Source organism: Bufo bufo, chromosome 6 (assembly GCF_905171765.1).
Source record: "Bufo bufo chromosome 6, aBufBuf1.1, whole genome shotgun sequence".
NCBI classification, from domain to species: domain Eukaryota; kingdom Metazoa; phylum Chordata; class Amphibia; order Anura; family Bufonidae; genus Bufo; species Bufo bufo.
Genome location: NC_053394.1, coordinates 156,576,347 through 156,592,821, shown reverse-complemented (window position 1 = coordinate 156,592,821; position 16,475 = coordinate 156,576,347). Strand labels below are relative to the sequence as shown.

The 16,475-nt window shown below is 43.8% G+C and overlaps 1 protein-coding gene across 3 annotated transcripts in view; it reads right to left on the bottom strand.

Annotated features, from left to right (window-relative positions):
- Positions 1–7,885: 7,885 nt before the first annotated feature.
- The window catches only part of LOC121005387 (oocyte zinc finger protein XlCOF7.1-like), a 48,279-nt gene continuing 39,689 nt past the window's right edge, over positions 7,886–16,475 (bottom strand). For all 3 annotated transcript variants that reach the window (XM_040438110.1, XM_040438111.1, XM_040438112.1), the window contains 2 exons: positions 12,278–12,383; positions 7,886–8,843 (listed from right to left, as the gene is read on the bottom strand). In XM_040438110.1, the coding sequence (XP_040294044.1) occupies positions 7,963–8,843; positions 12,278–12,383 (987 nt within the window). In that variant the 3' untranslated portion in view covers positions 7,886–7,962. The remainder of the gene's footprint in view (positions 8,844–12,277; positions 12,384–16,475) is intronic.

Sequence of the window (16,475 nt, the reverse complement as noted above, 5' to 3'; positions counted from 1 at the left end):
GTCTCATAACCAGACAACTGACATAAATTTGCATAACTCCACCCAGGAACCCGGCTAGGATTTCTATAGAGGAGTAGTAATGGGAGAATGGTATTCCTGAGGAAGAGAAGCGATACTTCTCGAAACGCGTTTTTTTTCCCATTTCAGTTTTCGTAGCTCTGCTTAGGTGATGTCACCCGCTCCATACCGGAACGCGAGCATCAAAGAGGAGGCGTGCTGTCGGCTGGGGCACGCTTCCATCTGAAAGAAAGAACTAAACTGCCTCTAAAGGACCGGGATTGAGCCAAGCCATTGGAGCTTTTACCACAGCTGGACTATTGAAGGAACAGACCCCGGGAGAAACGAAGGTAGGAGTGATTTAAATCACAAACCAACTGCACTATTTGTATAGGGGAATATTCGATGTGGTGGAATCTCAACAGGAGCCAATTAAGAGACGTTTTTTTTTTGGATAGTTTGCGCAGAAACAATACTGTTTTTTTATATGGCAATTATTTTAGTCAGTTGCGGTACTGACAGTTTCTTGCAGCACTATCAGTTTGCATTGCGAAATAGCGCCAGTGATCCCAATTCAATTCCTGTTGATATTGGGGAAAAAAAGCAGTGGCCTGTTGGGACCAAGCGTCCAAAAATTATTCCTCAAGGGGGGAGGATTGCTGCGCCTTTTTATACACACAAGTTAACATCATGAGAAACAGTGGCTTGTTCTGCACAAGTGTCCAAAACTTATGCATTAACCGCCTCCGGACCGCCTAACGCAGGATTGCGTTCCAGAGGCGGTCGATTCCTTCCTCCTAGACGCATATACACGTCATCTCGCGAGACGCGAGATTTCCTGTGAACGCGCGCACACAGGAGCGTGCGTTCACAGGAACTGCAGGTAAACGAGCTGATCTACAGCCTGCCAGCGGCGATCATTCGCTAGCAGGCTGTAGATGCGATTTTTTTAACCCCTGAAAGGTACATTAGACACTGTTTTGTTAACAGCATCTAATATACCTGCTACCTGGTCCTCTGGTGGTCCCTTTTGCTTGGATCGACCACCAGAGGACACAGGCAGCTCTGTAAAGTAGCACCAAACACCACTACACTACACCCCCCCCGTCACTTATTAACCCCTTATTAACCCCTGATCACCCCATATTAGACTCCCTGATCACCCGCCTGTCATTGATGACCCCCCTGTCATTGATCACCCCCCTGTAAGGCTCCATTCAAATGTCCGTATGTGTTTTGCGGATCCGCAAAACACATACGGACGTCTGAATGGAGCCTTACAGGGGGGTGATCAATGACAGGGGGGTGATCACCCCATATAGACTCCCTGATCACCCCCCGGTCATTGATCACCCCCCTGTAAGGCTCCATTCAGACGTCCGTATGTGTTTTGCGGATCTGCAAAACACATACAGACGTCTGAATGGAGCCTTACAGGGGGGTGATCAATGACAGGGAGGTGATCACCCCATATAGACTCCCTGATCACCCCCCTGTCATTGATCACCCCCCTGTAAGGCTCCAGTCAGACGTCCATATGTGTTTTATGGATCCGCGGATCCACGGATCCGCAAAACACATGCGGACGTCTGAATGGAGCATTACAGAGGGGTGATCACCCCATATAGACTCCCTGATCACCCCCCTGTCATTGATCACCCGCCTGTAAGGCTCCATTCAGACGCCTGTATGTGTTTTGCGGATCCACGGATCCGCAAAACACGGACACCGCGGATCCGCAAAACACGGACACCGCGGATCCGCAAAACACGGACACCGGCAATGTGCTTTCCGCATTTTGCGGATCCGCACATTGCCAGAACTATATAGAAAATGCCTTTTCTTGTCCGCAATTGCGGACAAGAATAGGACATGTTCTATAGGCTCTACAAAAAACGCAGTGTTCGCCCCATCAGGCCTGATCTTGTGCACACACTTGCGTTCAGTCCGCCCCACCGCAGTGACAGAATTTTTTTTTTTATGATCAATGCAAAAACACCGTAAAATCCCTGCGGAACTATAAAAAGATCACTTTTGAGGGGCATGGCGAGTTCATAGAAGATTTTTATTTATTTTTTGTGACAAGTTAGCAGAATTTTTTTTTTTTTATTGTTTTTTTTTTTTTTCTTACAAAGTCTCATATTCCACTAACTTGTGACAAAAAATAAAATCTCACATGAACTCACCATACCCCTCACGGAATCCAAATGCGGAAATTTTTTTAGACATTTATATTCCAGACTTCTTCTCATGCTTTAGGGCCCCTAAAATGCCAGGGCAGTATAAATACCCCACATGTGACCCCATTTTGGAAAGAAGACACCCCAAGGTATTTTGTGAGGGGCATGGCGAGTTCATGTAAAATTTTATTTTTTGTCCCAAGTTAGTGGAATATGAGACTTTGTAAGAGAAAATAAAAATTAAAAAAAATAAATAAATCATTTTCCGCTAACTTGTGCCAAAAAACAAATATTCTAGGAACTCGCCATGCCCCTCACGGAATACCTTGGGGTGTCTTCTTTCCAAAATGGGGTCACTTGTGGGGTATTTATACTGCACTGGCATTTTAGGGGACCTAAAGCGTGAGAAGTAGTTTGGAATCCAAATGCGTAAAAAATGCCCTGTGAAATCGTAAAGATTCTCATTGGAATTTGGGCCCCTTTGCGCACCTAGGCTGCAAAAAAGTGTCACACATGTGGTATCGCCGTACTCAGGAGAAGTAGGGCAATGTGTTTTGGGGTGTATTTTTACATATAGCCATGCTGGGTGAGAGAAATATCTCTGTAAATGACAACTTTTTAAAAAATTTTATACAAAGTTGTCAATTTACAGAGATATTCCTCTCACCCAGCATGGGTATATGTAACAATACACCCCAAAACACATTGCCCTACTTCTCCTGAGTACGGCGATACCACATGTGTGACACTTTTTTGCAGCCTAGGTGCGTAAAGGGGCCGAAAGTCCAACGAGTACCTTTAGGCTTTACAGGGTTGCTCACAATTTTGCCCCTCCCAAAATGCCAGAACAGTAAACACACCCCACAAATGACCCCATTTCGGAAAGTAGACACCCCAAGGTATTCGCTGAGGGGCATATTGAGTCCATGAAAGATTGAACTTTTTGTCACAAGTTAGCGGAAAGGGAGACTTTTGAGAAAAAAAAAAAATAATAATAATTTCTGCTAACTTGTGCCAAAAAAAAAAAACTTCCATGAACTCGCCAGCTCCCCAGTATTAATCATTGGTGGCGCAGTGCGCCCCCCAAGCCCCCCGGTATTAATCATTGGTGGCGCAGTGCGCCCCCCCAAGCCCCCCAGTATTAATCATTGGTGGTGCAGTGTGCCCCCCCAAGCCCCCAAGTATTAATCATTGGTGGCACAGTGCGCCCCCCCCACCCAGTATTAATCATTGGTGGCAGTGGCCACAGGATCCCATCTCCCCTGCTCCTCCGATCGGAGCCCCAGAAGTGTAATCACGGGGCTCCGATCAGTTACCATGGCAGCCAGGACGCTATTGAAGCCCTGGCTGCCATGGTAAGCTCCATGCTGTTGTGTGCACAAAGCACAGAGCAGCAGGGACAGTGTGAGCTCCTATTCACCCTGATAGAGATCTATCAGGGTGAATAGGACAAGGGTTCTAGTCCCTAAGGGGGCTAAAAGTTAGTAAAAAAATAACAAAAAACACCAAAATATTAAGTATAAATGAAAGAAAGATTTAAAAAAATAAATAAAAAATACACGTTAACAATAAACATATGAATTTTCTGCAGATTTGTGTAGGATTTTTATTTTTTTTATGAAAATTACCAGAATATCGGTATAAATTATCGGCTATCGGCCTGAAAGTTCACAAATTATCGGTATCGGCCCTAAAAAATCAATATCGGTCGATCCCTAATAAATACCCCACAAGTGACCCCATTTTGGAAAGAAGACACCCAAAGGTATTCCGTGAGGGGTTGTAGAATAACGTCCTGCATTTCTCTATTTTTCAAGAAATGCTTTAGAAGGAGCCCAACAAAATGTGCAAAGTTCGTGATGAAAGATAAAATTAGAAGGATTTAATTCTCATAAAAAGAAAGTTACAAAGTTTAGAAAGAGAAAAATATAGCACAGCAATAAGTCTTGAAAGGTTACAAGCAAGCAATAAAACAATTAAAATAAGTGAAAAAGCTTATTTCCCCAAAATAACGTGTATGTGTGAATCTGTGTGTGTGTGTGTAGAGAGCAACAGGTGTCCGTGCAAGAATGCTCTGCCTATGTCATGAAACAAAGCCATTTTATAGGTTGACTCTACATAGAGTTACATTGTATCCTAAATTTAACATTCTAACAGACATATATGGTTAACAAGTAAATTCCCTTACATCATGGTCTTCTATGTATACCTTATTTGTAAAGCTAATAATAATAATATGCTGAGAAGGAGGATTCCTAACCTTCCCAAATGCTATTGTCGTCTCAACCTGTCAAAATTGACACTTCAACACAAGTGCTGCCCTTGCATGGTCCTTGAAATAACCCTATCCTACTAAAAAAGTGTTAGTTTTATTATTTTACAGGGGTATGGTAAGTTCATGTGAAATTTTATTTTTTGTCACAAGTTAGTGGAATATGAGACTTTGTAAGAAAAAAAAAGAAAGAAAAAAAATCATCATATTCCGCTAACTTGTGCCAAAAAAAGAAATTCGAGGAACTCGCCATGCCCCTCACGGAATACCTTGGGGTGTCTTCTTTCCAAAATGGGGTCACTTGTGGGGTATTTATACTGCCCTGGCATTTTAGGGGACCTAAAGCGTGAGAAGAAGTCTGGAATCCAAATGCCTAAAAATGCCCTCCTAAAAGGTACTCATTGGAATTTGGGCCCCTTTGCGCACCTAGGCTGCAAAAAAGTGTCACACATGTGGTATCGCCGTACTCAGGAGAAGTTGGGCAATGTGTTTTGGGGTGTCTTTTTACATATACCCATGCTGGGTGAGAGAAATATCTCTCTAAAATGACAACTTTGTATAAAAAAAATTGAAAAGTTGACTTTTAGAGAGATATTTCTCTCACCCAGCATGGGTATATGTAAAAATACACCCTAAAACACATTGCCCTAATTCTTCTGAGTACGGCGATACCACATGTGTGACACTTTTTTGCAGCCTAGGTGCCCAAAGGGGCCCAAATTCTAAAGAGCACCTTTACGATTTCACAGGGCATTTTTTAGGCATTTGGATTCCAGACTTCTTCTCACGCTTTAGGTCCCCTAAAATGCCAGGGCAGTATAAATACCCCACAAGTGACCCCATTTTGGAAAGAAGACACCCCAAGGTATTTTGTGATGGGCATAGTGAGTTCATGGAAGTTTTTATTTTTTGTCACAAGTTAGTGGAATATGAGACTTTGTAAGAAAAAAAAAAAAAATCATCATTTTCCGCTAACTTGTGACAAAAAATAAAAACTTCTATGAACTCACTATGCCCATCATCGAATACCTTAGGGTGTCTACTTTCCGAAATGGGGTCATTTGTGGGGTGTTTTTACTGTCTGGGCATTGTAGAACCTCAGGAAACATGACAGGTGCTCAGAAAGTCAGAGCTGCTTCAAAATGCGGAAATTCACATTTTTGTACCATAGTTTGTAAACGCTATAACTTTTGCGCAAACCAATAAATATACACTTATTGCATTTTTTTTATCAAAGACATGTAGAACAATAAATTTAGAGAAAAATTTATATAGAAATGTATTTTTTTTTTTTTAATTTACAATAGAAAGAGAAAAATGTCATTTTTTTGCATAAAATTCGGTCAATTTCGATTAATAACAAAAAAAGTAAAAATGTCAGCAGCAATGAAATACCACCAAATGAAAGCTCTATTAGTGAAAAGAAAAGGAGGCAAAATTCATTTGGGTGGTAAGTTGTATGACCGAGCAATAAACCGTGAAAGTAGTGTAGTGCAGAATTGTAAAAAGTGGTCTGGTCATTAAGGGTGTTTAAGCTAGGGGAGCTGAGGTGGTTAACGGGGGCAGAATGCCTGCCCATATTTATACACATACAAGTGTTGCCAGAAGAGACAGTGTCTTGTTCTGAACGAGCCTGGAAAAATTCTCTTTTTTATTTCAGAGCATCTGAGGGGTTAAAGGGTTTCTACCACCAGAAATACTGTTATGTAGCTGACTGACATTAGCGATGCGCTAATGTCAGCACTACATAACAGTATGTTTTTTACCTTTTTCCCTGCAGCTGTTTTTGTAAAAAAAGCACTTTTATAATATGCTAATAAGCCTCTAGGTGCTATGTGGGCGTAAAATCAGCACCTAGAGGCTCCGTCCAGTCACCCTTTATCCTGCCCAGGTCCTCTGTTCTGCCCGCCCCGCTCCTCTTGATTGATGGCACGGTCCGCTGCATCGCTGCCGAAATCCCGCGTTCACTTCTGTATTCGGCGCAAGCGCAGTGAGTGAAGGCCGCTCTCCTGATGCCTCGCTTCACTCAAGACAGAATTTACTAGTAAAAGGCCTCTTGCACACGACCGTATGGCTTTTTCAGTATTTTGTGGTCCGCAAAAAACGGATCCTCAAAAAATACAGATGACGTCCGTGTGCATTAGTTTTATTTTGCGGAACGGAACAGCTGGTCCCTGATAGAACAGTACTATCCTTGTCTGTAATGCGGCCAATAATAGGACATGTTCTATCTTAGAACGGAACAAAAAACCGAAACAGAAGGCATACGGAGTACCTTCCGTTTTTTTTTGCGGATCCATTGAAATATAAGGTCCGTATACGGAACGCAAAAAACGGAACGTAAACGGAAAAAAAAACGTTCGTGTACAAGAGGCCAAAGTGTGATCAGTGCATGAGGCAGAGATGGCCGATTGCCTGAACTCACCACTAGAGGAAGCTTATTACATATTGACTACTTATTGAGTTTTCTATGCAGTTAGCTTCCCTTTAGTGGTGCAGATAACATGCCATCTCTAAAAAACAGTGTGTATGCAGGGGATTTGAAACTCTGTATCAGAGAAACAGAGCTATGACCACTATAAACATACAGCAAAAACGAAGGCAGCACTCCAAGTTTGTGAAAAAGGTGGAAGGTTTATTCACCCAACCAGCAGCAACGTTTCAGCTCTCTCTATGGAGCCTTTGTCCAGCCTGCTTCTTTTCTTTTCTCTTCTATGACCACTATAAAGATATATTAAGCAATCCATCAGAATTTAAACCTATTTCAAGAAAAATAAATGGCATTCAATGGTGCATAGTGACTTTAAAGGGGTTGTCAGACAGGATAACATTTTTATTTCAGGGGGGCTGATTTATTAAGAGGAAAAATTATTCACCTGATCAATCCCCTGCTGCTACCATCCTGACGCTTGGCTGGTCTCTGCTTCCTGGTCCCATTTTGCAGGAAATGGCAGGAGGTGTCTGATCAATCATTCCCCGATGTCAGTGCTGGCAAATAATTGGCTGAGCAGGCATCGCCATGTACATGTCGAATCAGGACCAGGAAGCAGAGACCTTCAGTCGAAACACCAGCGGCAGGGGATCGGTGAGTAATGCTTCCTTTTTTTCTGCCTCTTGGATACAAAATTTTAGCCTGCTGGACAATAAACATTTTTGTATAAGGATTATATACTTCTTCTCAAAAACTGTATTGGATCTTCCCAGAGGAAAGGAGCCAAGCCTTAATCAAAAAGACTTTAATCTCATGGCATCCAAAGTTACTTTACCTCACAAGAACTGTTCACCTGGATGTATGCTTAGTTCAGTAGAAACCTTGAGGAGTTCTTGTGCTGTAATAAAGATGGCTGCTGCACTATGGCCATGTAACCCCCTCTAAAGGTGTCACTGGCGCCTTTAGAATTAGTAAAGTGAAAATGTATTACACAGTGCACAAACGCATAGTTATCCATTTATTATATGAGGCACACATGGTCCTGCAGAGCTTTGGTTTCATACAGCTCTTCTCTTTGTCCATCAACTCGCATGAACTCTCTGATGCTTAAGGAGAATATGTTTGCTAGTAAAACATCTTCCACACTCAGAGCATATGAACGGCTTCTCACCAGTGTGAATTCGCTTATGTTTTATAAGGTGGGGTTTCTGGCTGAAACATTTCCCGCAATCTGAACAGGAAAAGGGCTTCTCCCCCGTGTGAGTTCGCTGGTGCTTAGTAAAATGTGTCTTTTGCGTAAATCGTTTACCACACTCAGAACATAGAAAGGGCTTCTCCCCTGTGTGGATCCGCTGGTGTTTTACCAGATTTGATTTCACAGCAAAAAATTTCCAACACTCGTAACACGGAAATGGTTTCTCCCCTGTGTGAATTCGCTGATGTCTCACAAGACCTGACTTCAGTGAAAAATATTTCCCACACTCAGAGCATTGAAAAGTCTTCAATCCTAGGTGTTTTCTCTGATGGTTCAGCAGAAATAATCTGTCCGTAAAGCGCTCGCCACAATCAGAACAGTGAAATGATGTTTCTGCCACATGACTTATCTGATCCTGCAAAATACTAGACAGACCTTCTTCGGTATGGATTTTTTGATGTTGAACAAGAGCCGATTTTAAAGAGAAATAAATCCCACAATCAGAGCACAAGAACTTTTGCTTTTTACTATGTGATTTCTTGGCCTCAAGCAGAAAGCATTTCTCACATTCCAAACAGGAACATAGTTCCCTCTCTCTCTGCCTTGAGTTGTGAAGATCGAGATATAGTTGATCTGAAAAAGGTTCCTCAGGATTAGATGGCTCAGATGACAGGTCTATCCTGGATAGGTAGAGCTGGGACAGAGCTGAGGTTATGGGATGTTCTCCTGGGGAATCTTGTGTGATGTCCTTATATTCTCTTTTAAATTCTATGGTTAAAAAAGAGAGGTTTATACAAAAGTCACTGAAACTGACAAAAGATGACAAAGGGGTTTTCCTACAAACAACAATTATCCCCTACCCACAAGAAACAGTATCTGTCTTTTGGAGTCCAACTGTTGGGACCACTGGTGATCATGAAAACGAGTGTCCCGCTGTTCCTCCATTCAACATTACGGGACTGCTGAAGATACCAAAGTGTCACGTGCCGGAGGCCCAAGGCAGACCTCCGGGACGTCATGCAAAAGGACACAGGCAAAACACTTATGGGGGGATCTGTGGATGACGGACACTTATGGGGGATCTGTGGATGACGGACACTTATGGGGGGATCTGTGGATGACGGACACTTATGTGGGGGATCTGTGGCTGGCACTGTTACAGGGGGATCTGTGGCTGGCACTGTTATATATGTGCCATCCACAGACCCCCCACCCCATAACAGTGCCATCCACAGTCCCCCCCCCCAGCCCATAACAGTGCCATCCACAGACCCCCACCCCTTAACTGTGCCATCCACAGATTCCGTGTGCCCGCCGCCGCCGTTTAAAGTTATTAAACATGCCCCCCTCACTCCTAATAGTACCGTATATCCGAATTTTTTCTGTATAATGCCGGCAGGCGGGCCGGGCGGCCAGCGCGTCCCTCAGTGACGTCACTTGTCTGCGCCGCCTGCTTCATTCATAAAGCAGGCGGCGCAGGCACGTGACATCACTGAGGGACGCGCCGGCCGCCCGGCCTGCCTGCTGGCATTATACAGAAGAGATTCGCACACCCCAAAGGCCGGCCCTGAACGAGCCCCCCTTTACGGAGCCTGGCGCCCCCCCTGGGGGGCGCGCCCCACTATTTGAGAAGCACTGCCTTAAGGCAATGAAATACAGGGTGGGCCATTTATATGGATACACCTTAATAAAATGGGAATGGTTGGTGATATTGACTTCCTGTTTGTGTCACATTAGTATATGTGAGGGGGGAAACTTTTCAAGATGGGTGGTGACCATGGCGGCCATTTTGAAGTCGGCCATTTTGAATCCAACTTTTGTTTTTTCAATAGGAAGAGGGTCATGTGACATCAAACTTATTGGGAATTTCACAAGAAAAACAATGGTGTGCTTGGTTTTAACGTAACTTTATTCTTTCACGAGTTATTTATAAGTTTCTGACCACTTATAAAAGGTGTTCAATGTGCTGCCCATTGTGTTGGATTGTCAATGCAACCCTCTTCTCCCACTCTTCACACACTGATAGCAACACCGCAGGAGAAATGCTAGCACAGGCTTCCAGTATTTGTAGTTTCAGGTGCTGCACATCTCGTATCATCTGAAGGCAATCGTCTATGCTGTGAAGATACGAGATGTGCAGCACCTGAAACTACGGATACTGGAAGCCTGTGCTAGCATTTCTCCTGCGGTGTTGCTATCAGTGTGTGAAGAGTGGGAGAAGAGGGTTGCATTAACAATCTAACACAATGGGCAGCACATTGAACACATTTTATAAGTGGTCAGAAACTTGTAAATAACTCATAAAAAGAATAAAGTTACATTAAAACCAAGCACACCATTGTTTTTCTTGTGAAATTCCCAATAAGTTTGATGTGTCACATGACCTTCTTCCTATTGAAAAAACAAAAGTTGGATTCAAAATGGCCAACTTCAAAATGGCCGCCATGGTCACCACCCATCTTGAAAAGTTTCCCCCCTCACATATACTAATGTGCCACAAACAGGAAGTTAATATCACCAACCATTCCCATTTTATTAAGGTGTATCCATATAAATGGCCCACCCTGTATATCATTTAATCTTGTGCTGTTCTGGTATCTCGATCACGAATCCCCACGTCCATGTTTCGGCATAGTTATACGCCACTGGGGGTTGGTTTCTCATCCTATATAATCCTAGTAGCAAACCCGGCTTATATCAAACGAGAAGCTGGTGGCAGTATACCCAGGCTGAGAAAGCGCTGTTTCACTGGGTCAGTGAAAAGGCTCTCTCAGCTTGTTGCTTCTCTGTGCCCGCGTGGACAGGAGGTGTCTGTGTAAACTGTATCAAGCTGACCTTACCTGCTCCTCCAGGAGTGCGTAAGGTCACGCCTTGGTAACCAGTGACCATACTGTATCTCGCTACCTCTACGTATTTGACGTCCAACGTCAGTCGGAGTACGGTATTCGTCACAACCACAAACAAGGGCAGATGGCAAAAAAAAACTGGGTCAGCAGCAAGGGGCTACACCCAGTAAGGCATAGGACAGAAGATAGACTGACCCCAAGCCCAACAGCTCACAGAAAGATATAGCTGCAAAAATGGGGGCACCTGATAAGCCACACCCAGGAACGGACCAGGGGAAGTTAACCCCATCAGAACCAAACAGGGAGGGGAGCCTGCATGAACAGGGAAATGAACACACAGGCTGCAGTACTGGACGTTGCCCCTGCTAACCAGCATACACAGAGTTCACCGCAGCCAGCAGAGCACAAACAACCCGTGACGCAACAGAAATGCATCCATACTAAGGCCATGTTCACACACAAGGCCGCAGCTAGCACGCATCGCAGAACCAGCATGCATAGGAATACCCAAAGCGCATGCAGCCAGCCTGCAAGGCACCAGACACATGAGCCACAGAGATGCAGACAGGGAATCCACAAACACAGGCCACAGTTCACACACTACACCGCAGCCAGCATGAAGTCCTAACCAACCAGCATACACAGGTGTCAGCCTGCAGCCAGTACACGAGGAAGCCTGCACGGCAACAGTGATAAGAACTGCACAGAGAAGCAGACACCGGGAGAGCAACATTCACAGGCAGCAGTTCCACAAAACACCACAGCCAGCACGCAGCCCCAAGCAACCAGCATACACAGGAGCAGCAGTGGACATGTACAACCATCCCTTTAAATGCACGAGAATAAGCATGTCCGCTTCAAAGGGAAAAATCCACTCAAGATAAATAACTTTCCTATAACATTGGTAAGTTGCTTTGGTGGAGTGAATAACATCAGTTTGTTAAAGGTGTATGGCTCTGAGAAAATATAGCCTTTGGGAATTTTGACTAAGGAAGGCAAAAAAATCTTAAAGAGGTTGTCCCATCTTGCCATTTCAATGAATGGGAGCTATGCAAATAATGTAGCGTAGTAACTAGGTATTTCTCTAACCTGGGGGTTTCGGAAACAGAGTAGCTTGTTTTGCTACGCTGTTAAACTAGCTTCCATTTACTGCAATGGGGGCTACCAAAACAGCAAATCACTGGCCTGCTCTGCACTTTCCATAAGCCTGGCCACCTGAGGATGGCACTTAGTCCCATCTTGTGGTGAAAACGGCTAGATGGGACAACTCCTTTAAGACTTTTGTCTTAGCTTTTGATGCCGAGGACAGAGCAAGGAAAGGAAATTACTCTAATGAATGAACTGGTTTTTACTGACCCATGCCGATAAGTGTAGGTGCTTCCTCCTCCTGTATTGGTCTATCATCCCTTTCACATGCTTCCTCCTTTATCACTTGAACTTTAAAATCAATTAGATCTTCATCCTAAACAGACAAAAATTATATGCACTTTTCAATTATATATAACTGAGTTTAGCCCTTCCCATCTGAACCATGTAATGACATGGTCCCTAATGGCTTTTTAATTTGCATGCTGTTGACGGAGCTACACTGCAGTGCCAAGGTAGGAACTGGTTCTTACAATCATTTCACAATCTTTTAATGTGACAAACTGAAAATCACTAAAAGATCCTGAAAACAGAATTTATGCTCCAGGGGCTGACATTACCGGGCACTGATCTAAAACAAGCATTCTGTGATTATTACCTGCTCCATCAACAGGCAGAGAACAACAGGCCTGTATGGAGATGAATAATTGTTGGCACAACTGTCCACATACAGATTCATTGTTTCTCTGCAGCACATCCCTGTTTAGACAGGGCCATTTGTAGGTGACAACTGATAATTTTTTGTTCAGGATAAACTATTGGATCACCGAATCCTTTGGGTGATCAGTGGCACATTTACACAGGTTAATTATCGAGATTATTGGTATGGACATTTGTTGTATGTAAATATGCCTTTAGACTGAGAGTTGTGCTCCCAGTTACAGAAGTGCTGCCTCTGCATCCAGGCTATTGCATCCAAATCTGTGGCATCAATAAAAACATCTCAGAAACATGAAGAGACACAAAGAGAAAATGTAAAATGTGTGTTCGCTGCATGTCTGGGTATATAGATCACCAGTAACAGTGATAGAGTGGACTGTTACCTATGATCGCTGTTATCAGTGATCTGTATGTAGGGACAGAATAGATAATGTGTTCCCTGCTAACCTGTGACCCAATACTAAAACATTACAAATATAGTAAAATGTTAAAATGAAAATTAACAAAAAGAGAAAAAAATAAAAATAAAAATTAAAGTAAAAATTTTTAGATAAATAGCCTCCCAACCCAAAACAGCATACCCCTGTGCATCAATTTTACACATCCTTTGTGACAAGAACATATTTTGTATGGGTGTTAGAAATGTATGTACTCTTGTCACTCTACACATATATACAATAATTATCCCAACCACCAATTCTAGTCTGTTCTAGCCCTATCTGCTTTTGTGTCTTTACTAGGATGATTGTTATTCATGTACAAGGGCTACATTTCATTAACATTCATTGTCTGCCTCCTCTTCCCTCTTTTAATTGCACGCTCTGGAATCCACGGTCTGTCTGTAACAAGCTCCCCTACATTCATAACTTCTTTCTTACTAACTCTCTTAACCTGCTGGCCCTCTTTACTACGGCACCCTACACTTCTCCCATACCCCGAGACCTGAGAACAGACATGGTGGTGGAGTCAGCATACTCCTGTCCCCACAATGCACTCTCCAGCTCATCACTCTCATTCCCTTCTTTTGATGTCCAGACCCTCGCGCACTTCCATCCCCTCTCCCTCAGATTAGCGGTTGTATACCGTCCCCCCTGGCTCACCCACCCAGTTCCTGGATCACTTTGCTGCCTGGATGCCACACTTCCTATCCTCAGAAATAGCAATTCTTATCTTGGGAGACTTCAATATCCCCATAAACAGCCCTATCTCCCCATCTGCCTCCCAACTTCTCTCTAACCTCCTCTATTGGCCTTTCACAACTTTCCAACTCTCAAACACATAAAGACGGTAACACACTAGACCTGGTCTTCTTCTGGCTCTGTTCAATCTTCAACTTTAATAACTCACCTCTCCTGCTGTGTGACCACAACATCCTCTCTTTCACTCTTACAAATCCACACCCATCCCAGCACACTCCTACTTATTACACATACAGAAATCTACACATAGACCCTCATACACTTACAGACACTCTACAATCATTATTGTCCCCAATCTCTTCCCTCTCCTGCCCTGATCTGGCTGTAAATCACTATAATGACACCCTCAGAAACACCCTGGATGAAGTGGGGCCCCATAGCCTCAGAACCTTTAAACATAGACCAAATCAGCCCTGGCTTGAACCGCAAACTCGCTTTCTCCAGCGTTGTTCTCCAGCGTTGTTCCAGGAGTGCCGAACACCTATGGAAAAAAACTCACACACCAGAAAATTTCATACATTGCAAATTCATGCTCAGAACCTAAAACTCTGCCCTCCAACTCACCAAACAGACCTACTTCACCACCCTAATCTCCTCAGTGTCCAACAACCTAAATAAACTCTTTGACACTTTTCACTCCCTTCTCAGTCCTAACGTGCAGGCGCCTATCACAGACCTCTGTGCTGAAGATCTGGCCTCCTACTTCAAATAGAAATTAGAAAACATCTGTTATGAAGTCAGCCCACAGACACTAAGTTTCCTCGAATCCTTCATCTCCTCTGGCTCACTGTCCACGTTTAACCCAGTCATGCAAGAAGAAGTCTCCAGGCTCCAATCTTCTTTTCATCCTAACACATGCACTTCTGACCACATTCCATCACACCTACTCCAGTCTCTCTCTCTGGCTGTCACCAGACTCAACACTCACCTAACGAAAAATTTTGACCTCTCTCTCTCTTCTGGTATCTTCCCTCCTCTTTTAAATACTCTATCATTACTCCATTACTAAAATTGACCCATCTTGCACAACTAACTGCAGACTAGTCTCCAATCTTCCCTTCATCTCTAAACTCCTGGAGTGTCTGGTCTACTCTCGCCTAATTCGCTATCTCTCTGCTCACCTCTCTCCTTGATCTATTACAATCTGGTTTACGCACCCTATATTCTACATAAACTGCCCTCACCAAAGTGACAAATGACCTCCTGATAGCAAAATGCAACAGTGACTACTCTTTGATCATTCTCCTTGACCTCTCTGCAGATTTTGACACTGTAGACAACCATCTCCTACTCACCATCCACCATCTATCGGCCTAAAGGACACTGCCCTCTCCTGGTTTTCTTCACATCTCTCTGAACGCTCTTTCAGTGTATCATTTGCTGGCTACACTTCTTGTCCTCTCCCTCTTGCTGTTGGGGTTCCTTAGGGTTCAGTCCTAGGCCCTCTCCTTTTGTCTCTCTACACAGCCCCAATTGGACAGACTATTAGCAGATTTGGTTTCCAGTACTATCTCTATGCTGATGACACACAACTATACACTTCATCTCCCTACATCACCCCTGCTGTACTACAGAACACCAGTGACTGTCTTTCTACTGTCTCTAACATCGGTCATCTCTAACATCTGTGCTCTCTCCATCTACTAACCTACCTAAACCAGATATCTCCATCTCAGTGTGTGGTACTACCATCACGCCTAGGCAGCACACCCGCTGTCTCAGTGTTATGTTTGACACTAATCTTTCCTTCACCCCCTATATTCAATCTCTTGCCCATTTATGTCGCCTGCACTTCAAAAACATCTCGGAAATCTGCAGCTTTCTCACTATGGAAACAACAAAAACTCTCATTGTTGCCCTGATCCATTCCCACCTCGATTACTGTAACTCACTTTCAATTGGCCTCCACCTTACCAGACTTTACCCTCTCCAATCTATTCTTAATGCAGCAGCCAGGGTAACCTATCTGTCTAACTACTACTCCGATACCTCCACCCTTTGCCAGTCATTTAACTGGTTGCCCATATAGTATAGAATCCAATTTAAACTGCTTATTCTCACCCACAAAGCTCTCCACAGTGCTGCACCCCCCTACATATCTTCCCTCGTCTTTATATATACTGTACCACCCTACCCGTGCTCTACGCTCTGCCAACTACTTACGACTCACATCCACCATAATCCGAACCTGTCACTCCCGACTCCAAGACTTCTCCCAAGCTGCACCAGTTCTCTGGAATGCCCTACCCCAAGAAAGAGGTTAAATCGCAATATACACAATTTTAGGCACTCCCTAAAAACACATCTTTTTAGGGTGGCATATCACATCCCCTGATCTAACTCCTCTCCATATATAGCCCATTTATCATCAGTTCCTGAACCTGATCCTCAACCAAACTCTCCACAGCACCCCATGCACCCAAAAGCACTACAGATATCTGCTGGTGACTGGCTCATGCAGCTTTATATCTGCTCCCCTATTTTCCCAAGATGGCTGGAATGTTGAACAGAACAAGCACTTTTACCTTTTGTGTCACCCCTTTTCTGTT